General features: G+C 55.9%; 1 protein-coding gene across 6 annotated transcripts in view; it reads right to left on the bottom strand.

Moving 5' to 3' along the window:
• The window catches only part of COL18A1 (collagen type XVIII alpha 1 chain), a 104057-nt gene that overhangs the window by 28409 nt on the left and 51743 nt on the right, over nucleotides 1–23905 (bottom strand). For 5 of the 6 annotated variants that reach the window (XM_033232632.1, XM_033232633.1, XM_033232631.1 and 2 more), the window contains 8 exons: nucleotides 13192–13736; nucleotides 8619–8705; nucleotides 5219–5278; nucleotides 4282–4411; nucleotides 3017–3093; nucleotides 2538–2753; nucleotides 2190–2216; nucleotides 99–161 (listed from right to left, as the gene is read on the bottom strand). In XM_033232632.1, the coding sequence (XP_033088523.1) occupies nucleotides 99–161; nucleotides 2190–2216; nucleotides 2538–2753; nucleotides 3017–3093; nucleotides 4282–4411; nucleotides 5219–5278; nucleotides 8619–8705; nucleotides 13192–13736 (1205 nt within the window). Of the gene's footprint in view, nucleotides 1–98; nucleotides 162–2189; nucleotides 2217–2537; nucleotides 2754–3016; nucleotides 3094–4281; nucleotides 4412–5218; nucleotides 5279–8618; nucleotides 8706–13191; nucleotides 13737–18040; nucleotides 18063–23905 lie in introns of those variants that run through there. The other variant, XM_033232634.1, reaches the window with a different exon arrangement.

The raw sequence follows: 23905 nt of genomic DNA, 5'->3' as shown, positions 1-23905 counted from the left end.
CACAAGACAAGCTCGTCACACCCTGGGCACGCACACAGCCCCCACCTTGGGCCAAGGGCCAACACAGGAACGGGCCCCGCCCAGCCACGAAGACTCACCTTGTCACCCTTGGGGCCCACGTCCCCTGGAGTCCCGGGAAAGCCCTGCGGCCCGGTGTTGCCCTGGAACACAGCAGCCGGGAGCCCGGTCAGGGGAGGCACCCCACCGTGGACCGCAGCCCGGCACCCTCAGTGCTCTTCCCACGGGCAGGGGACAGACGGGAGCTGAGCTCTTCAGGGGAGTCTCCGGGGCCCGGAAAGTAGGAGGGTGCCAGGCCCAGCAGACTGTCTCCCGCCTGAGCCCATCTCGCCAGCCACGCCTCGGAGAAGCTGTGGGGAGCATCCCTCGGGAGGTCACGGCAGGTCCCCCGACGGCCTCCACAATAGCCGGTGCTTGGGTTGTTACATATGTGTGTGTGCATGTGGTATGCATGGTATGTGTGAGGGGTGTGGTGTGTGCATGTGTGATATGTATGTGTGATGTGTGAGTGTGCATGCATGGTGTGCATAATGCACAGTGTGTGCATGTGGTATGCATGGTATGTGTGAGGGGTGTGGTGTGTGCATCTGTGATATGTATGTGTGATGTGTGAGTGTGCATGTATGGTGTGCATAACGCACGGTGTGTGCACACGTGGTATATGTATGTGTGTAGTGCGTGGTCATGTCATGTGTGGTGTATGCCGTGTGTGCATGTGCCCACCTGTGGTGTGTGTAATGTGTGGTGTGTGCACACGTGGTGTGTGTAGTGTGCATGTGTCCACATGTGGTGTGGTGGGGATGTGGTGGGCAGAGCATCTGCGTGTTTGCTGCACGGGTAAGCAGGTGAGGGCCTCGTGCCTAAGTGAAGGTCAGTGTTTTGAAGTGTCCAAGTGAGGGTGACAAAGTCGGGCAGGATTTCCTTTTCTGGATGGGAAAGTCTAAGATCAAGCCTGTTGCTGAGCCCTGTGGATCCCCATCCCACCCACTCACACATTCACACACACAAACATTCAAACACATACATGCCTGCACACACACACATTAACACACGCACACACATTAACACACACAAACGCATACACGCATGCACATGCACACACGCACACATACACATGCGTGCACACACATTCACATACACTGAAACACATACATTCACACACTCAAACATGCACACACATGCACACACACTCAAACACGCACACACATTCACACACACACATGCGCACACACACCCACATTCACACACGTGCACACGTACCCACATTCACACACATGCTCACACTCGCACACACACACACAGGCACATGCACACACATGCACATACGTGCACACATACCCACGTTCACACACATGCTCACACTCGCAGACACACACAGGCACACACACACACAGGCACACACATGCACACACATACACACACATGCATGTGTGTGCGGTTGTGGGTAGGCCCCGTGGATCCTCACCCCACACTCACAAGTGTGTGTACCCTGTTGCAGTGGGTGGGCCCCGTGCCGCCCCCCCGCCGACTGCCCTGCTTAGTCCGCCATGGTCCTCATCGCAGGCAGCTTGGCTGTGGGGTGCCAGGCGGTCGGTAATGACCGTTCGGTGGGCACCATGAGATGCCCTCCCTGTCTTTTCAGACTTTCTAGACTGTTTTTAACTTGAACCCTCCTGTCCAGTGCTTGTGACGGCCCCACTTTCTGCCGAGTGTTACCATTCGCTGGGCAGGCTATTCCGAGATCTTTACTCGCAGTCTATCACGTCATTTCACTGTTCTTGGAAACAGTGTTGGCTGATTTTTAAAATCTGAACTGCGTGTTTTGAGACAGAAGCTCTGACTTTACAGATCCCCTGGTCGCTCCGCGCTTCTCTCTTGTCTTGCGTCCCCACCCCCCGACTTCCTTTTTCTTTGCGGTGCGTTTTCCAAGGGTTTGGAAGCTCTGCCTTTTCTCACTTCCTTTCCTTCTTCCTGGTAGTTGTGGACTAAATGTCTCAACACAAACATGTAACTACCTATTTCCCATCAAGTTACCCTCATCTTTTCTTTACAAAATTTCATTTTCAAAACGGTTTTGCTGTGCGGTCTCCTCTTCAAAAGAGTGTCCCCAGCAACAAAGCCCTGGGGTCTAAGCAAACATCACATGGGGTCAGAAAGAAAAGCAGACTTACCGGCTTTCCGTCTTCACCAGGGTCACCCTGGGTGTGCAAGAGAAGCCGTGAGTGATCGGAAAGGCACCGCCCGCTCCAAGTCCCCACGAGGTGGCAAAGATGCCTGCCCCGGATGTCCCGGGACCCGCGCCAGGAGCCTCCTCACACCCACAAGGGCTGTGTCTGAGCAGCTCCGCCTCCCACATCTGACCACCTTCCAGCAACAACCACGCAATGGTGGTCCCAAGGATGCTGCTGACCTGCCCTGACCCCAGCTCAGCTCACTCCCATGTTGGCCGCAGCCTCTCCCCGTCCTGCCCGAGCCCCCACCTCCAGAAGGCGCTGGACTGGAGAGGCAGGAGGACTCACCGGCTCGCCGTCCCTTCCAGGGGTGCCATCCCTCCCTGGCAGCCCTGGAGGTCCTTGTGGTCCAGGGACAGGTTGCAACGCTGGGCCTACAGGACCCAGGGGACTGACCGGGCACGGGAGACCCGGGGGACCCGGCAGGCAGGGGGAGCCTGGGGGGCCTGCCCGGCCAGGCGGGCCTGGAATACCTGGCTCCCCTTTCTGCCCCTTCAGGCCGCCCTGGGAATAAAGAGAACACAAGGGCCCGGGCTGGGATGAGGCCCCACACACCCTGCCCACTGTCCCGCTGTGCCCTACAGAGTTCCGGGCTGGGCTCTGCTTCCCACGGGGGACACGCAGGGTGGATGCATGCTGGCACTGTGTGCTGGGCACAAAGGAGGCACGGGTACGGAGGGGCTTCATCAGGGCTCACCAGTGAGTGGCCCGAAAGGCCACCAGTCTTTGGTTCAGAATGGTTCTGGAGCACAGGGAGGTGGCCTTACCTCTTTCACGCGGCCCCCAGGGGTCCGGACACTCCCGTCCCACGTGGAGACAGAATCTGAGCCAGGAAGTGTCTGAGCTGAGAAGAGAAGCAGAGGTGGCCACTGTCAGGTCCCCCCGGGTGGCCCCAGCTCTACTCTCGGCACCCCAGATAGCCCCGGCAGCCCAAACGCTTTCAGTCCTGGAGCCTGGCTGGACACCATCAGATTCCCAGCCTCAAGCTGCACTCCCCTAAGCTCTAGCTCCCAGGCACGGGAAACAGGGAGAGAGAATTTAAAATCAACAGTGAGGCCAGTGTGGTCACCTAAGCCGATGACAGCTGAAACCTGGGAGATGCTTCCTGAACTTGTTACAAGAGACCCCAGACCCCCAAAATGCCGTCTTATCACCCAGCATGCTTTGTCTCTCTTCCTTTTTCCCTCTTAACTTTTAATTAAAATAAAAATGAAAACCAACAGAAATCCTGCAAGAGAAGCACAGTGAATACCCAGAGCCTGTACCCAGAGCCACCATCCAGGCCTTAGCATCTCCCCACCTGCCTCACACACACACACACACAACACACAATACACACACACATACTACACACATCACACACACACTTTACACATGCACATCACACACACTACACACACATCATACACATACATTCCACATGCACATCACACACACACTACACATACAACACACATCACACACATACACATGCACATCACACACACTACACACAATACACACACTACACACACATCACACGTTCCACATGCACATCACACACACACTACACATACAACACACACATCACACACATTACACATGCACATCACACATACTACACACAATACACACTACACACACATCACACATTACACATGCACATCACACACATACACTACACACAATACACTACACATGCAACACACACCACGCACTGCACACCACACGTACGCTACACGGAACACACACCACACACAATACACACCACACTGTACACACCCCCACACACGCATGCACCATACACGCTACACACACATCACATAAACATCACATACATCACACAAACATGCACATCACACCACACATCACACACACATCAAACATGTGCCACATATTACACATACATGCACTATATACACCACACACTACACACACCATACATCACACACACCTCAGCATCACACAAACATGCATGTTACACACCACACTCACACACGCACCACACACACCCCACACCACACCACATACACACATCCAGAAAACAGCTTACCTCCTAATGAAGTCACCGTGGTCGGCTCCTCGATTTCTTCACTTCTGGAATCTTCCATGTTGCTGCCTCCAGCCAAGGGTGGAGCAGTGACTGGGGGTGGCGTGGGGAGCCTGGGTTTTAGGGCTGTGCCCTGGAGGATGAGAGGGGAGATGGCCTGTTATTCAGCCAGCAGATGCCCGGCAGAGTCTTGCTTGGTTTGTGAAATGAAATACTTAAGATTGCAAGAAAGATAAAGAAAAATCCTCTGAAACAGGAGGGCGCTGCAGGGCTGCGTGCAAGGGGCTTCCTTACGTGGGCTGCAGGGGTGTGGCCGCCTGTGGGCTACCCGGCTCCAGGATGGTGCCTGCCATCACCACAGAGGCCTCCTGGCGCCCGACAGGCCATGCTGGGAAGCTGATGTGAACCTGCAGAGGGTCCCTGCAGGGACCACATTCCCACACCCGTCTCTAACAGAAAGCACAGCGCCTCAGTCCTGGGGCTGGGGCCTCCCCGCTCCCCGCCCCTCCTGTGTTTTCTCAGGTGGCCCGAGCTGGGGAAAGCCCTTCCTCATGCTCCCTGCACCGCCTTCTCCTCCTGGTCGTCAGACTCACACATCCATTCATTCCCTGGTGGCCACCCACGAGCTAACGGAGGGATGGGGCGAACGGAAGGCCAAGGTCGCCTCAAAGACCAAGGAATGTGCAGGGCAGGACCTCGTTTAAAGGAACGTCCTCTCACCAGAGACACGCGGTGGCCAGGCAGGGCTGGAGCAGGGCCTGTCCCCAGGCTCAGAGCGTCTGCCCAGCCTAGCATTCCTGTTCCCACCCAAGAATGTGTCTTCATGGCATAGAGGCAGCTCTTGGAGCCACACCTGTGTGTGCACATGTGTGCACTGCACTGCTGGGAGGGGCTCTCCCGGGACCCTGCAGGGTGGGCTGGGCCTCGTCCGGCTACTCACCATCTCCTCCCTGAGAAGCTCCCGGGTGTCCCCGAGCCCGCTGCCAAAGTCTCCGGATGCCTGAGGAGTTTGAAAAGGGAAAGGCTGGAGAGATGGCAGCCGGGCCAGGCCCCGAGCCCAGCAGGCCTGGGAAGCAAAGGCAGCTGCTCTTGCCTCCTCCTGGCCCCTCTCGCCTCATCCAGGCCTCTCTCTGGTGCTCTCGGAGGGGCCGCTGGGGTGGGCACGCTGGCCTTCCCTGCCCAGGCACCCTCTGAGCTTCAACAAGTCTTGTCCAATCGGGTCGTGGACAGCGACGCTTCTGAAACTGCCTCCGCCGGTGGTCAGACACGCGGAGGCGGGAGAGGGAACACGCTCCTCTCCTCCAGACGGAGCTCTGCCCTGGAGGAGGCCCCACCACAGATGCTTCCTGCACAGGTTTCCCCGGTACAGGCCCCGCTGGGCCCAGGCCTGGGCCGAACCCGCACCAAGGCGGCTGCTGGACGTTTTAAACTTCATGAAAACCCGGAAAAGAAACATCCTCAGGGTCCACTAATGACCCCCGAGGGCAAGGCAGGCCAGGGGAAAGGCGTGACGCCTCGGAGACCCCCAGCACCCAGCAGCCTTGTCATGGCCACCATGTGAACAATCTGGCATCTTCTGGCATGTTCCAGGCAAAAACAATGGACTTTTCGGGTGAAATATAGAAAAAAACATGAAAGTAACATGGATGTGCACACGCTGCCCACAGTTCAGCCACGGTGTCTCCTGCCCACACCGCCCAGGAGTGAGGCTGTGGGTCCACGGTCACGTGGGGCACGCTGTGACCTGGGCTCCCGAGTGAGAAGAATTCCTTGCTCTTCCTCACACCTGGGGCCGGCGGACTCCCCTTGGCTACCACGAGATTCCACACACCCCAACACACACGCCGCACAACACACACGCCGCACAACACACACACCGCACAACACACATGCCACACAACACACACGTCACACAACACACAAACACGAACAGAGACACACACACAAGATTCCACACCCCACCAACATACACCCCAACACACACGCCACACAACACACACGCCGCACAACACACACGCCGCACAACACACAGACACGAACAGAGACACACACACAAGATTCCACACACCCCACCAACATACACCCCAACACACGCCGCACAACACACACGCCACACAACACACAGACACGAACACAGAGACACACACACAAGATTCCACACACCCCACCAACATACACCCCAACACACACGTCGCACAACACACACGCCACACAACACACATGCTGCACAACACACACACCACACAACGCACAGACACAAACAGAGACACACACACGAGATTCCACACACCCCACCAACACACACCCCACCAACACACAGGTACAGAGACACGCATGAGATTCCACACACCCCACCAACACACACGCTGCACAACACACACACCCCACCAACACACATGCCGCACAACACACACACAACACACACCCAAATACACACAACACACAGGCACAGACACAGAGACACACACGAGTTTCCACACACCCCAATACACACGCCACACAACACACACAGACACAGAGACACACACCACACAGATTCCACACAGCCCACCAACACACACCCCATTGACACACACACCCCACCGACACACACCCCAACACACAGGTACACAGAGACACACACACGAGATTCCCCACACCCCAGCAACACACACACCATACAACACACAGACACAGAAACACATGTACCATGCAGACATACAGACACAACACACAAGACAGAGACACACACCACACAGACATACACACACACAGACATGCACACATCCACACACAGACACACCACACACAGAGACACACCACAGACACACAGAGACACACACACAACACCCAAGACAGACACACCACAGAGACACACCACACAGACACACCACAGACACACTAAACACACAGACACACCACAGACATGCAGACACACCACACACCTGCACACACAAGACAAACACCACACAGAGACACACACAGAGACACACCACACACACAGAGACACACCACACAGAGACACCACAGAGATGCACTACACACACAGACACACCACAGATACACGACACACAAGACAGACACACCACACACCCACACACACAAGATACACACACCACGCAGAGACACACACAGAGACACACACCACATATGCACACAAGACAGACACATCACACAGATATACACACACAAAAACACAGACATGAACACATCCACACACAACCCACAAGACAGACACAGAGACACACCACACACACACACACCACACACAGACACACCACAGACATGCAGACACAACACATAAGACAGACACACACACCACACATACAAACACAAAACAGACATGCACACATCCACACACAACACCAAGACAGACACACCACAGAGACACACCACACAGACACACCACAGACACACTAAACACACAGACACACCACAGACATGCAGACACACCACACACCTGCACACACAAGACAAACACCACACAGAGACACACACAGAGACACACCACACACAGAGACACACCACACACAGAGACACCACAGAGATGCACTACACACACAGACACACCACAGATACACGACACACAAGACAGACACACCACACACCCACACACACAAGATACACACACCACGCAGAGACACACACAGAGACACACACCACATATGCACACAAGACAGACACATCACACAGATATACACACACAAAAACACAGACATGAACACATCCACACACAACCCACAAGACAGACACAGAGACACACCACACACACACACCACACACAGACACACCACAGACATGCAGACACAACACATAAGACAGACACACACACCACACATACAAACACAAAAACAGACATGCACACATCCACACACAACACCCAAGACAGACACACCAGAGACACACCACACACACACACACACACGACACACAGACACACCACACAAAGACATACCACATACCCACATAAAGACAGACACACCACACAGAGACACACAGAGACACATACCACACACAACACACAAGACACACCACACCTACACCACACACACACCACACAAGACACAGACACACCACACACGCACACACACTTTGCTGAGCTGCCTAACATCCTTCGTCTCACCAGCTGCCATGGAGGGTGGTTTCCGGTGTTTATTTTCTGCTTTGTACTTGTTTTTATATGGGAAAGTTTAGGGCAAGGAAGGGCTCCGAGGTGTTACAGGAGAGCATGGAAATGGTATCGCAGCTTCCCGGTACCCAAAGTGGCATCTTTTGGGACTTTTCCTGTCACAGCCCTTGGCCCTGAACTCCGCGTGCCAGGGGTTGAGGGAGATCCCACCCGGGTCCCGGCTGTCACTCACCCCATCTGAGTCATCGCCTTCCTCGTCCAGGCAGTGCATGGGGCCCACCTGGGGGTCCCTGCGCACCTTCAGCTCAGCGATCATCCCCTAAATGCAGACAGAGAAAGGGGTCACCAGCGGTCCTGAGGCGGCAGCGGCAACCCCGGCACTGCCTGAGCTCCAGATTTCGGCGGCCCACAGAGGGCCGGAGCGTCTCAGGGAGGGAAGGGGTCTCGGGCAGCCTCCTGGTGGTGCCTTATGGTAGGAAGACGTGGTGAGACCCAGGGGGGTCCTGGGTACTTTCGTGTGGAAAGCACCCGGCTGGGCGGAGGCTGCTCCCTCAGACTCGGCTCATCCGAGGCGGCTGATGGGCCACCTGAGTGCTATGGGTTTAGAACCACAGTGGGCGTGGCTCGATCCAAGGCCTGGGAGAGAGGGGCAGATTCGAAGGGCTGCAGGTCAAGTTCCCCAGGCCCAAGTCCTGGGAGCTTTACACAAGCCCCAGGCGGCCTCATCTCCCGACTCGGACCAACCAAGGCAGCACCACGGCTTTGCTTTCTTTGAACTTTACCTTTTCATAAAAAGCAAAACCCAGAAGCCAAGGACCAAAACGCCGCAGGTGTAGGGGAGTTTCCTGGATCTCTGCGCCTATTCCATCTGGAGCCGATCTCACTCATCCACCCACCCACCCACTGCTCCCTCCGGCATCCTCAGTCCTGGGCTGAGTGCCAGGGTGCCTGCCCCTGCCCTCTCGGGTCCTGGCGCAGCCGGCAGTGTCTCGTGAGACGCAGGCTGGGGACGCTGGGCAGGGACACAGGAGGGCGCAACGTCCTAAGCCTCAAGCGAGCAGCTCATTGGGGGAGAGGACGCTGGGAGGGGCTTTGGCAGGAAGAGGGGCTGCCAGGTGGGGGCTGTGCACAGGACCAGGAGCTCCACTGGCTGCACTGCAGGTTCTGCATCCTGGCCTAGATTTCAGAGCCAAGTGAGGCCAGGTGGAGCCTGGGGCTCCCCAAGCCAGCTGGGCCCTGAAGCCCAGGCAGGTGGCTCAGGAGTGGGGCCTGAGCCTGCAGGATGGGGTGTGAGTGCTGAGTGTATGGGCACATGTGCGTGAGACCATGCATCTCTGTGGACACGTGTGTGCAAACATGAGATCATGTATGCATGCGTGTGTGAGTTCATGCATGGGGCATGTGGACCCCATGAGCCCCCTGGGTGTGCACGGGTTTCCCACAGAACGCACCAGCGGTTCTCGGCGTCACATTGCAGGGGAGGGGCATTGCCTACAGCGCCCCGGGTAGGCCAGGGGCAGCACTGCAGGGTCCAGGGTCCACCGTCCACCAGGACCTGCTGCGTGGGGGCGGGGCAGCAGCCTTCACATTCAAGAGCCCCCAGGTCATGCCCGGGGAAGGAGCTGGGGTTGCATTCTAGCCCTGGGGCAGCCCGGGCAGGGGGGTGCCGAGAGTGCATCTTAGGTGGTCTTGGTGTCGGGGAGGGGCTGGGCATTCCTGACATCCATCCCCACGCAGATGTGCACCGTCCAGAGAGGACTGTGAGGCCCTGACAACCCTGACATGTGGCCGCCATGCTCTCCGGCCACAGCGCTCTCCTGAGGGTGCTCCCAAGGGCACCGATGCCTTCTGCACGGAGCTACAGGGTGCCTGGGTCGGGGGCAGCTACAGAGGGCAGAGAAGCTCTGAGCCTGTCTGGCCACTGGCTCCAGGGGTGGGGCAGACGGCACTAGTGCAAAAGCCACAGGCCCACTGCAAATATTTAAGGGACTTAGGACTGAAAGTTATGAAATCCGGAGACACCCGAAACAGAGATCACAGGAATTCTGTTAGGGAAAAGCATGTAAAATGCTTCCCGACATGCTGCAGCCTCAGCGCCCTGGAAATCAGGACACAGCTGGAAATGACGTTCACGGCAACAGCACAGCTGGGGGGTGCATGATTTCCCGGGAGACGGCCACTGACAAACCCGACTCAAGAAAGTGAACCTGAAAAGACCAACAACGCCCCAGGACTCTTACGACGAGGAACACAACCAAGGCTCCGGGGGCTCTGTCGGACGCCGCCGAGGCCGGGGGTCCCAGGCACCATCTGTGGCAGCGTTGGGGGCACTGCAGCCTCGTGGAGTCTGGGGAGGAGGAAGCCTCGGTTTCCTCCCTGCTCCCAAAGCTCTGTGCTTGTTTCTGCCAAAAATGGTGAGTCATACAACTTGAATGTTTCTTTCCCAAGAATCTCAATTCAGAAGCCTGAAAAAATCCTGTGCTGAGCAATTCCACCTTCTTCTCTACCACACAAGCGCGCTTCTCCTCTCCCCAGCTGCAATCTCATCTAAGACCCAAAGAGAAAGTTCCTGACACCTGAGGCCTGCAGGGACCTGACACAGAGATCAACCAACACAGCCTTCAGCACACGGCCCGCAGCGCGCCACCCACGCCCAGCAGCACACGCCCCGCGGCGCGCCACCCACGCCCAGCAGCACACGGCCCGCGGCGCGCCACCCACGCCCAGCAGCACACGGCCTGCGGTGCACCACCCAGGCCCAGCAGGGCCCCAGCCCAGGGCCCGACCCAGGGCCCTCTAGCTCCTTCCTGTTCCAGCTCTCTGACCTTCCAAGGTTTCACTGGGCTGTGTAAATCATGGTGTCTTCTTCAGGCCAGATTTAACCACATAAGCACATCAAATCTCAGCCGGGCGCAGTAGCTCACACCTATCATCCCAGCACTTTGAGAGGCTTAGGCAGGTGGATCACCTGAGGTCAGGAGCTCGAGACCAGCCTGACCAATACGGTGAAACACCATCTTTACTAAAAATACAAAAATTAGCCAGGCATGGTGGTCGGTGCCTGTAATCCCAGCTACGTGGGAGGCTGAGGCAGGAGAATCACATGAACCCAGGAGGCAGAGGTTGCAGTGAACCAAGATCACCCCATCGCACTCCAACCTGGGCAACAGAGCGAGACTCCATCTAAAACAAACAGAACCAAAAAACCCAAAAAAACCATACATCAAATCCCAATGGTCAAAAAAAAAAAAAAAAAAAGACAAGTTGGAAATAAAGTCTGCAGCATGCAGAACCAAAGAGCAGTTTCTTTTCATTGTAAGGAGTTTGTATAAATCAATGAGAGTTGGGCCCGCCGAAAACACAGAGAACATAAACCAGTCAGTCACAAAGGAAGCAATACAGGCAATAAACAAGTGACAACATGAAAGTTTGTCCTCACTGACAGTCCAGACCCGCTTTTCCTACACATCTAACTGGGAAGTGGGACTTCGCTGATGAGGAGGCCTTCCCTGCGGGGCGGCGGCCCGGCTCTCCGCAGCACCATCGGGCACAGCTGCGTACCCACGTACCCGAGCTCTCGGCACTTGGCCGCTTTTCCTTACAGCGTTAAAGATGTACAGCACTTGTGGGCGACTTTATTCCACCAAGAAATGACTGGGGATTCACACAACAAATTGCCTCTCACAGGAGGGGGTGACTCTGACTTCTTTCCCAGCAATCATGTTTGTGATCAAGAGGAAAACAAAGAGTCCCAGTTTGGTGTCAACGTCCTAGCGGCTCTTGAGCTCTGAGGGTTAAAAGTTCCTGCCAAAGGTGAAAGGTCAGCTTTCAGAACCACCAGACACCAGGACTTAGAACAACTTCAAACAAACAGCCCTTTATCAGGGCAATAGTTAACCTTCTGTCCCCTGTGGCCCGCCAGGGCAGGGGCGTCCCAGCTGCAGGCCAGCTTGAATGTTAGAATTCAGGGACTTGGGAGACAGTGCCAGCTGAGGTCACCCACACGGCTGTTCCCAGCCAAAGGTTCCCAGAAATGCAGGGGCTTTGGACATAGACCCCACATGGGTTTAGGGCTCTGTCCGCTCCCCCAGCCCCAAGAAATGAAGGCGCATTGGAGGGACTTCTCAGAGACTCAGGTGGAGACGGCCACACGACCACTGGGGGACCCCACCACATGCTCCAAACTGGAGTCTCACAGGCACCCTTGCTGAAGGTGCTGACCTGCAGGGCCGCCCTGAGTCCCTGGTCCCAGCCGGTGTGGAGTCACCACAGGAGAACCCTGCTGGGACCGACACCCTGCTGCCGCCAGCTTTGGATCATTCATTGTTTTCAACAAGGACCCCAGCTTTCATTCTGCATGGGGCCCCGAGGCTTGTGGCTGGGCCCAGACTCAGTCCCCACTCACCCAACCTGCTGGTCAGAGGTCGGGAGCCCCAGTTCACCACGGGGCTTGGCACAGGCCTGGGGATGTCTCTGGGTCATGGGGTCATAGCTGGGGTGGATATCTAGTTACAAAGTTGTTCAAATGGGGCCCTCCTAGGCTGGGCCTTGGTGTCTCAGAGAAACCACAGAAGCCCAGGGCAACCCTTCCTAGGGGCACAGGAGCCAGAGAGCCAAGAAAGTGAATGCTACCCCAGCCAGGCCGGCCAAGAACCCGGGAGGCCTGCACCGGAGGCCGGGGCTGACCACAGCCGGGGTGGGGCTCTCCTCTTCAGGCTGCAGCTCTGTCCCTGTCCCAGTGGCCACCTCCACCCCACCCTACCCTGGCTGCTCCAGCCCCCCGGCAACAGCATAGTGGGGGTTACCTGGAACTTGTCAGGGTCCGCTCCTCCTGCCTGTGCCACGAAGAGCCCGGCGCCAGGCTCTAGCTCCAGACCCCGTGAGGACCGAGCAAGCGGCATTCTCTGGAACTCCTCACAGTCCACGTAGAGGACCACGTAGCCGCCCTCCACACTGAGTGCGAAGTGCGTCCACTGGCCAACGAAGGCAGGGAGCCGGAAGCTGGCGGCTGTGTGGGTCTGGCCTGCGCCTGGCTCCGTGTAGAGCAGGGAGATGTCCTGGTGCCCGTCCCGCACCCCAGAGAGCTTCACGCCCAGCGAGACCACTGCCTGCGCTGCGTCGGTGATGGCAAACAGCACCCCTGGGCCCTCCGTGGCCGGCTGGATGTGGAACAGCAGCGAGAAGTCACGGAAGAAGAGGCTGGGGAAGTGGTACCGGGCCACTTGGCCGCTGTTGGCATCTGGCCCAAAGACGTAGGCCAGTCCGACGTCGGGGTCATCCGTCTGGGTGATTTGCTGGGGCGGAGGGTCCCCAAGGAGCTGCAGCAGCCCCACCTCCTCGCCGACGCTCTCTGCAAAAAGAAAGACAGCTGGTGAGGTGGCTGTGCAGGACAGAACCAGGGGCCACCGATGCGGCCTGAAGAGGCGGCCAGGCAGGGGCACAAAGGGGAAACTGAGTCTGAGAGGGCTTTCCACGTGCCTGGCAGCCTGCCCTGATGCCCTGGGCTGAGCCACCCCATGGCCACCCAACGGCCACCCTGGTTCACTCACTCCCAAACGACGGGCGTGCTCCATGCAGAAACCTGCCTGCAGGGGACATGGTGTCCACAGCCCCCACCCCCTTCCCTGCTTTCAGCAGGGATGGGCACAGCCAGTGGGGAGAAGGGGCCAGGGACTGGCCGGCACCCCTGCCGAAGCAAGGAGCTGTGAGGGGCTGGGGCTGGCAGCCCTGTGCCCCGCCCACCCACTCTGCCCCTGCTGGAGCAGCCCAGGCAGGCAACCCAGCGTGGCCTCCACTGTGAAGCCACAGCTCCACTGCAGGGAAGGAAGGAGGCTGACTCCACGTCCCAATGTTCTTCAAAGCCTCGGCTACGGAGCCTCGCCCAGAGCGTCTGCCTCGGCTGGGGGTCCGCGTGGCGTCTGAGAGGCACCGTGTGGGATTTCACCCAGCGCCGGCTCACCCGCTGGGCGAGGTGCCTCATGTAGCAAGGACAAGTAGTGTCTCCCCACCCCACCGTGCTGATTCCTCTCGGGGCCACAGTCACCCCTTGGAGGGGCTGCATGCCTGATGTACCTGCCAACGTGCCACAGTCTCCTCACCAGCCCCGCTGCTCCCTGCAAATGCCCCGCAGCGCTGGGTGACTCACTCCACTCATTCCTGCCCAGGCGGAGCTTGACCTCACTTCAACTCAGTAGCCCAGGGTCAGAAGGAGCCCTGTCCATCCCTCTCTGCGTACCTGCCAGGATGCAGCCCCAGTGCCCGGAGTTCTCACGCCTCGTTTCCTGCCCACGGGAGGGGGCAGCACCCACTCAAGGACAGACCCTGCTCAGAGTGACTTCCCAGCACACCTGCCATGCCAGGCAGAGCAGGGGTTTTGCGGCCACAGTCTGGGCCAGGGACTTTCCCCAAGGCCCTACTCCCGTGACCGCGAGGCCCCAGACAGACTGGACACGGTCTGCTTCCGACAGAGTGTAATGGTTACTCCGGGATGCCTGTGCGGCGGGCTGGCTCCTGGTCGAGCTCTCCTGTGGGAAGGGGCTGCTGATGCCCAGGCGTCCTGAGGAAGGCGGGGGCGAGCACCTGTGTGCGTGTGTGCGTGTACCTGTGGGCTGGGGGCCCTGTGGCTGGGCCAGGCTGACCTGGGACAAGACACAAGGGAAGAAGTGCTGAGCCTGGACATCACAAGGGAAGCAGTATCTCCAAAGAGCTCACAGAACACAGAACCAACGGAAACTAGAGTGCAGACCCCCCGCCCCTGGCACACGCCATGGGCACCTCCAGTGCCATCGCTGCCCCCACGAGGCCCTGACTCCAGCATGAGGTGGTGTGGCGGCCTGGACTCCCTGTGGGCCCTACCCTCGTGCCGACTGGAAGCAGGGTCAGGTGCAGAGTGGACAATGGGCTCTGTGGACAGCAGCCTGGTCTGGTGCCTGCACCCCGAGGCTAGAGGCAGAGGGGTCCCGACGGGCTGAGCCTGGGCTCTGGGGCCAGCAGTCATCTCCCCCTCCGACAGAGGCTGCCGTCCACCCAGATGGCAGCTGTTACAATGATCCTTTCTTATAAGAAGTGCCCAGGCCACACGTGTCCACGCCGGGGCTGTGCTAAGATCAGGAAATGGGACTCTCGGCCTGGGGGCCAGATGCCCTGGCAGTCGCCCAGCTGGCCCCGAGTTCACCTTGGAGAAACCTCCCGCCACCCTTCCTAGAACATTCTGACATTCACTGGGAAAGCAAGATGTGGCAGCTGCCACCTTCCTGGGCTGGAAGGCACCAGCACGCTACGCAGGCGGTCCCAGGGACCCCAGTGACAGCAAAGCCCTTTCCAAAGCTGTCCCGTCTCCTCTCCACAAAGCTCCTGGGGGTTCCCTTCGGAAGTAAGCTTCCAAACGCCCGGCCCCAAGATGCTGGATGGGCAGAGAATGGCGCAGCCTCCACTCCCCGAGGTGCGGGCCCAGCTGTCTCAGATGTCCTGGAGTCAAACAGCAAGGTCCTGAACCCCACTTCGAGAGCTCGGCCTTCCCGGGTGTGGTGGGCCGGCCCCTCCTGCTGGGTCACCTCACCTTGGATCAAGGCACTTGCCTCATTAAAGACCATTTCCTCCTCAGGAATCGGGCCAGCCAGAAGTGTGGATGGTTCTGGAGGCCTGTGTGTGTTAACAAAGGCCCCTTTAAATAAGCCCAAGACAAACGGCGCAGCCAGCATCCTCCCCACAGGAGAGCAGCAGGGACCTCTGGCTAGGACTCTCCGCTGTTCTCACAGTGCAGGAGGTCCCCGCCCCTCCCCTTGTGTCCCTCATCTTAGGGTGCCGGGGACATCCATCCCTTCCATGGCAGCAGCCTCTGAGCCAAAGCACCCCCTCCCAGAAGCGGGACTTTCCAGGACCCTCACTCCTCAGCTTCACCCTGACACACCCTGACTGGGGGTCCCCTGTGAGTCCCATCCTCAGCTTTGTCTGACAACTCCCAGGACAAGACCCTCCCTTCTTCCCAAACTGGGCTCTCCACCCAGAGCAGCGTTCACCCACGAGGGAGTGGGCTCCAGCCAGCTCAGTCCTCGAGGGCCACACCCGGTGTCCTGCATCCCTCATGGCCACCGTGGCCCCGAAGAAAAGGGCAGACCCCTCAGAGACCCTCAGACACGTGCACTCCACGGACGCCCGTCAGCACCAGGCGCTCCAGCCGCTCCCCAGAACCAGCCCAGCCTGACTCCCTGAGGCACGGGGCCTGGAGTCTCTGCCGCCCCTTTGAAGGGCTCCTGAGGACAAGATCCAAGGCTGCCTGGCCAGCCCCCCGCCCTCCCACACAGCCGCCTCCCGTCCTGCAGAGCCAGGGCTGCTCCTGCCTGCGTGGGGCGAGCCGAGTCGGGGAAGCCTAGTGCAGCCACGTGGGTTTCACGTTGCTCAGGCAACATCCAGTTCAGCACTCAGAGGCCCAAGAGGTTCCGAGACACAGGGTTTGATGCAAACTAGAAATCAATATCCAGTTCAGCACTCAGAGGCCCAACAGCTTCCAAGACACAGGGTTTGATGCAAACTAGAAATCAAAGCAATCTCATGGGTGCTCCGAGAGAAAATGGCCCTGAGACGGGACGTTTCTCTCAGGCCAGGGGAGTCAGCACAGCCTGTCCTTCAGCTCCACCTGGGCCTGTTCAGAAATCCAAACACACAGTGGCTGTGGGGCCCATGGGGGCCAAGGGCAGGTGGGCTGCGGCATCCCCAGGGCGTGACCTCGAAGTCCAAAAACCCACAGCATCCATGTCATGGTAGCTGAAACCTCGGGGTGTCGCCACAAAAGCTGCCCTGTGACTCCCAGGACCAAGTGCCCTGGAGATTTGCATGGCACCTGCACGGTGCCCAGGTCCGTGCCAGCAAGTGGAGGCCACGTCAGTGGTTCTGTGAAAGCTTTCAGGGACCCCGGAAGCCTCCATTTCAAGCACACACGGGCAGGACTCTCGTTAAACAGAGACGTCACAACTGATACAAAAGAGGCAGAAGAAGGACAAAAGCCAGAACCTGCAGTCAGTGACCACAGTGGCACGAGAGGGCAGGGCAGGTGCCAGTGAGCTGGTGGTTTTGGCGCCCAGGGCACAGGACATGCAGACCACATTGGTGGGCACAAGGCAAGCAGTGGATGAAAAACAGCGGCAGCAAGAAAAATCCAGCTCCACCTTGTCAAAAACGTTAGCTAAAGTAACACCAAAGGCTAACGGAAAAACAGCAGGTAAATGGCTGTGAGAGTGAGCACTGCAACACTGACATCGGCCGAAAGGACCCGAGCCGGAGCCATTCGGCGGACAGAGGGGATGACGCGCCCTGACAGCCCTGTGGGGTCTGCTGAGCCAGAATCACTGTGCACCTGCAGGCGAGGGAGTCGCTGCCAATGACAGACCCTAAGGCTCCTCGCTCAGCCCACTCTCCTGTGAAGAGAGAAAATAACCACCTCAGTAAGACTCACACAGAGCTTCCGGAACCCGATCCAGAGCTTGAAGAGCGCGCCATCATCACTGCCCCATCACACTGCAGCACTTACGCAGTGAAGTGCCCGGGGGCATCAACACGCCACCATCATCACCCCATCACACCATGGCACTGACATGGTAAAGTACCCGGGGGCATCAACATGCCACCATCATCCCCTCATCACACCGTGGTACTTACACAGTGAAGTGCCTGGGGGGACATCTTGGCATCAAAGAAAAACAGCCTCCGAACAAACACTTCCACCAATGCCCAAGGCTGCAGAGCCCCACGGAAGGGCTAAAAACAAGCTAAGAAACGGCCGTCCCTGGGTGGAGACCTCCTGCTGACACTCGGACACATTTATAACATCCAGTCTCTCCACTGTCAGCGCTGACCCAAAACTCATGTCAGGCCCACGTGGGGCAGCTCAGCTGGTATCTGACAAATAACGGTGAGTCTGCGCGATGAAACCGCCAGTCAGGGCTGAGCAGGTTCTGCAGGGCCATCTGTTATACAGAGAGGCAGAAATACGTGCAGTGCTTCAGTCAGGAGGGGCTGAGGAAAAGACCAGAACCACACGAAGAGCCAAGGCATCTACCTGGAGTTAGGGAGACTCCTGAGATGCAGGATAAAGGAAAGAGGGACTTGCAGACACAGGGTAATCCCATTTATGCAAAGTAAGACTCCCATGCATACGCACACATGTGCAGCCGTGCACATGGGCAAACTGTGGTGGGCCGAACCATGGCCCCAAGGATGTCCATGGCACAACAGCTGGAACCCACAAGCATAATTTTACGTGGCAAGGGGATGCTGCAGCTGGGACTCAGGCTGTGGACCTGGAGATGGGAGATGATCCACATCTAACCACACAAAGCCTTAAAATCGAAGGACAAAAGACGGCACCATGAGGACTTGCCCAACACTGTTGGCTTTGAAGGGGGAAGAAGGGGCTTTGAGTGAAGGAAAGCAGCAGCCTCTAGAAGCTGGAAAAGTCAAGAAAACGGATTCTCCTCCAGAGCCCCAGAGGGACCCAGCCCTGACAACACCTTGGTTTCAACTCAGTGAACTGGTTTCAGACTCTGACCTCCAGAACGGAAAGATAAGACAGCTGTGCTGGTTTAAGTTACTGCATTTGTGGCAATTTCTTACAGTCGCCAATAGGAAGCTGCACACCTATACGCAAATAGGTGCAAACCCATGGGGGCAGGTGGCCGCGGGGAGTGGGACTCAGGAGCTGTGTTCCGTCCTCTCATGTGTGGCTGGAGTCTTGCCGAGGGTCTACCTTATCTAAGGGGGTCTTGCGGCCCCAGGGTGAGCTGTTGACTTCTGGGACAGACTCCAGCCCACCAGGAAGATCTCATCCCCAAATCCCATCCCAGGAAGAGGAAGAGAGGAAAACGGCAGGCTTTGGAGCTTCCATTGAGGGACTGTGGGATCCACCTCTGCCCCAGTGCCCGAGGGCTGGGCAACCTGGAAATGTCGTCACTCTGCCCTACAGATGTGTGTCTCTTCCCCAGAGCTAGAGGCTTCCACTATGGTTGGGCTCCAGCCCAGTTCTCAGAGCTCCAGCCTCTGAGCTCTGGACCCAGCCACGGTGCCCATAGGGAGTTTCTCCCTACACTTGGCATAGCTGGGTGGCATCCAGGATAGACACCTGCACATGATATAACAATGATGATGCCTCAAGACTTGATTTCTTTTCTTTTCTGTTTTTTGAGATACAGTTTCGCTCTTGTTGCCCAGGCTGAATGAAGTACAGTGGCGTGATCTCAGCTCACCACAACCTCCACCTCCTAGCTTCAAGCAATTCTCCTGCCTCAGCCTCCTGAGTAGCTAGGATTACAGAAACGCACCACTACGCCTGGCTAATTTTGTATTTTTAGTAGAGGCGGGGTTTCTCCATCATGTTGGTCAGGCTGGTCTCGAACTTCCGACCTCAGGCGATCCACACGCCTTGGTATCCCAAAGTGCTGGGATTACAGGCATAAGCCACCACACCCGGCCAGACCTGATTATTTGACAGAAAGAAACATGTTTGAAAATGACTCTGGAGTACTCTGGGAAATGGCAGATGGAAAGCACCAGGAATCCATCTCTCCAACTAATTAACAAGTGCTTGGACAGAATTTGTCTTAGAACTCTTTTGGAACTCTGGAGTCTACTGAAAGTTTGCAATGTCCAGAGGAAGGTTTGAACAGTAACAGATGGTTAATTTAGCTGAACCCCAGCTCTTGGCACAATAGCAGCTGCACATCCATCCCCCACCCCCATTCCCATAGCAGGTGCCATGCACAAGTTCCTGGAGCAGTGGCCACACAGCTTGTGGGAAACAGGATGGCAAAAAGGACTCTGTCCTGCAGACATCGAGAACCTGTGCTCTGATCAGGTTGCTTGGGAACACAGAGGTGCAGACCGGGAGGTGGGGCCGTTGTTTTACACTCCCTCTGTTGTTGCAAGTTCCCCCTTCCAGATGAAGTGACTTCAAGAGGATTTAGATGGCTGGCACTGTTTTTTCTTCCTCATTCTTATCTTGTTCCTCCTTTGGGAGCCAAACGTGAAAGAATAGGACATTGAAAAACAGCAGCATGTAAAAGTAAAATTACAAAGTGGCTGCACACACCCAGGGAAAGGGACAGGCTCAGAAAAGACCCAAGAAGACCTGAAGTTCACACCTCAGGGAGATCTTTGGCACAGAGACAAAAATTTTTTTAAAAGTAACAAAAAGCAGTGAACACTGGTGAAGGGCGAGTATTTACTTCCAGAGCTATATTACTGAGTTCAAATGTTCACTTTTTAACACAAAGTCACAAGGCACACAAAGTGATAAGAACTATAGCACATTAAAAGGAGAAAAATAAATCAACAGAAGCTGTCCCTGCAAAAGACCTGATGGCAGATCTACTAGACAAAGACTTTAAAACAACTGTCTTAAAGATGCTCAAAGAACTAAAGGAAGGTGTGGAGAAAGTCAAGAAAGTGACGTATGAACAAAATGGAAATATCAATATAAAAACCTTGAAAGAAACCAGAAAGAAATTATAGAACTGAAAAGTACAATAGTTGAAATGGAAAACATCACTAGAGGAATCTGAAGGTGATTTGGGCAGATAAAAGAATAAATCAATGAGCTTAAAGATAGGATAATGGAAATTATCAAAGACAAAAGATAAGTGAAAGGTGAAAAGACCCTAAGAGGCATGTGGCCACCATCAAGAGACAAGGAAGCATGCATGCTGTGGAAGCTGCAAACAGAAGAGAAAAAGAAAGGTGCAGAGAGACTATCTGAAGAAATAATGGCTGAAAACATCTCAAATTTGTAGGGAGACATGAATATAAACAGTTAAGAAGCTCAGGGAACTGCAAGTAAGATGAACTCAAAGAGACTCACACCAAGGTACATTATGATAAAACTTTTAAAAACAGAGAATCTTGAAAGCAGCAAGAGAAAAACAACTGATCACATACAAGGCTTCTTAATAAGATTATCACCAGATTTCTCACAGAAACTTTGGAAGCCAAAAGGCAGTGGACCAATATATTCAATGTCCTAAAAGAAAAAAAATTGTTAACCAAGAGTCCTATATTCAGCAAAACTGTCCTTCAAAAGCGAAGGAGAAATTGGCATTCCCAGATAAACAAAAGCGAAGGGAGTTGACTGCCACTAGACCTGCCCTGCAGGAAATGGTCCAGGTAGTCCAGCAGGTGAAATGAAAGGACACTAGTCAATAACAACAGGTTACATGAAGAAATGAAGATTTCAATAAAGGTAAATACATGGGCAATTATAAAAGCTGGTATTGCAACAACAGTTTGTAACTGCACTTTTTATGAATGAACCTGGAGGATATTAAACTACAAGAAATGACAGGCACAGATGCAAATACTGCATGATCTTACTTATATATGGTATCTAAAAAGGTCATATTCATAGGAGCAGAGTAGAATGGTGGTTGTCAGGGGCTGAGGTCTAGAAAAGACAAATATGTGTGTGTGCCACAGATATGGCTAGCCAGAAGGGACCCTCAAAGGGGGCCCAGCAGCCTGGCTCCAGAGTGCCCTTCAGCATTGCAGCAGATGTAGGACAAGCAAGGGCCCAGTAAGGGGGCACCAGGAGACCAGCAGGCATTCACTCTAATGGTGCAGGCCATCTGATGAGGGGTAGGGACCGGTGCCAGGACAGATGGTGCCCATGTACAGAGTGGGGTGCAATGGGGCACAGCTGCCACCCCACTCTGTGCATAGGCAACGGGGGCCTCCTTGACTTACTGTTACTAAGTAATGTCCTTTCATTTCACCTGTTGGACTACCAGACCATTTCCTGCAGGGAAGGTCCAGTGGCAATTAACTCCCTTAGCTGTTGTTTATCTGGGAACGCTAACAGGGCACAGCCCAGGCCAGCCCATGGAGAGAAGGAAATATGACTGTGGGTTGAAGGGTACAAAGCTTCAGTTATGCAGGAAGCGTAAGTTCTGGAGGTCTAATGTACACATGGTGATTACAGATAGAATACTGTGCTGCATATGGCCCTTCAAACTTGAGTAGATCTTAAGTGTTCTCACCACACAACGGTAACTGGTTGAAGTGACAGATGTCCACTAGCTTGACTTTAGATATCTACAAAACCCAAATATATGTAAGGACCTGCAGGGAGCCCTGTTTGGAGTGCTGTGCTTTTCATTCTATCTGTGCCTGGTTCAGAATCACACAAGATCTTGTACCCACAGACAACTGAACCCAATGCACTGGGCCCTTGACACTCCAGTAGGAGTTAAATGCTGAGTCACTCTTGGTGCATCTGAGAGACATGGAGAATTTATGAGAAGCTTAGCCAGCATCATCGAAAAAATATGTGTAGCTTGCCAAGCGGTGAGAGATAAGAATGAGCTGTTTCTCATGGAGTGGTCTTCTCTCCTTCTTAAACCAAAGTTACATGGAAATATCAAGCAAATCAATTTTCTCAAGTTCTGCATTTGACTAAAGGAGCAAGAGGTAGGCACCGTGTAAGGACACTTGTGCACCAGCGGCTGGCCAACAGGGTAAGGAGCAGCAAGAAAGCAGCAGCCCCTCAGGGCCATCACAGTGACGAGACCTCCACGTGCACTCCTATGGCCTCCCATCGACCTCCGAATGTCCAGTGATGGGGGTGGAGGTAGAGGAAGTCCCAGCCCAGGGACCCGTGCACCACTTGCCAAGATCATGGGACTGGTACATTGGAGATGAGTGACCTGGCTGGCGTGTGTGTGGACCTGCTTCCCAAGCACCCTGGTGGCAGCTGTGCCCAGGTGCGCCCCACTCTATGCATAGGCATTGTCCATCCCAGCACTGGTCCCTGCCCCTCATCAGATGGCCTGTACCACGAGGGTGGACGCTGCTGGTCTCCTGGTGCTCCCCGGCTGGGGACTTGCTTGTCCTGCATCTGCTGCGATGCTAAAGAGCGCTCTAGGGCCAGGCTGCGGGGCCCTCCTCAAGGCTCCCTTCTTGCTGCCACACTCGTGGCAGGCACACGTGTCTGTCCTTCCTAGGCCTCAGTTTCTCAACTGTAAACAGGAACAATACCCACCTCCCAGATCAGAAGACGCTTGCCTGTAGGACTCCTTGGAAACATCACCTGCCTCTGCTACGGTCCCAGGGGCCAGGGTTTGCGAGAGCTCAGGAGGGGCATAGAGAGCAGAGTCCAGAGGGCCAGGCACCCATTGCTGTCATGGGGTGACACTCCCACAGCCCTTGTGGCCTGAGCTCCGTGTCACTCATAGAGTCCCACTGAGACAGCCCAGGGGGCTTCCTGGAGGCAGTGTCCCCAGCAGCCCAAGCCCTGTTCACTCACTCTTGGCACCTGCAGTGGGGGAGCCTCCCTACCCCACTCCGGCCCTCCCCTGTGTGGGGGCCTCACTCCCTTCCTTGTGGGTCTGAGGGACAAGCCCACAACACGCCAAAACCCTCCACAGGGTCCCTGCCTGCGTGCTGACCACGGGGTGCACCCTCCCTTTGAGTGCCCCCACGCCCCAGCATGGCCACACTGCCCCCCATGCTCTCCTCGAGGTGTGCCAGGGGGGTGGACAC

This window comes from Trachypithecus francoisi, unplaced genomic scaffold (genome assembly GCF_009764315.1).
Source record: "Trachypithecus francoisi isolate TF-2019V2 unplaced genomic scaffold, Tfra_2.0 Lachesis_group14, whole genome shotgun sequence".
Lineage (NCBI taxonomy): Eukaryota > Metazoa > Chordata > Mammalia > Primates > Cercopithecidae > Trachypithecus > Trachypithecus francoisi.
The sequence above is the reverse complement of the archived record's forward strand: the minus strand, read 5'-3'. Positions and strand labels throughout refer to the sequence as shown.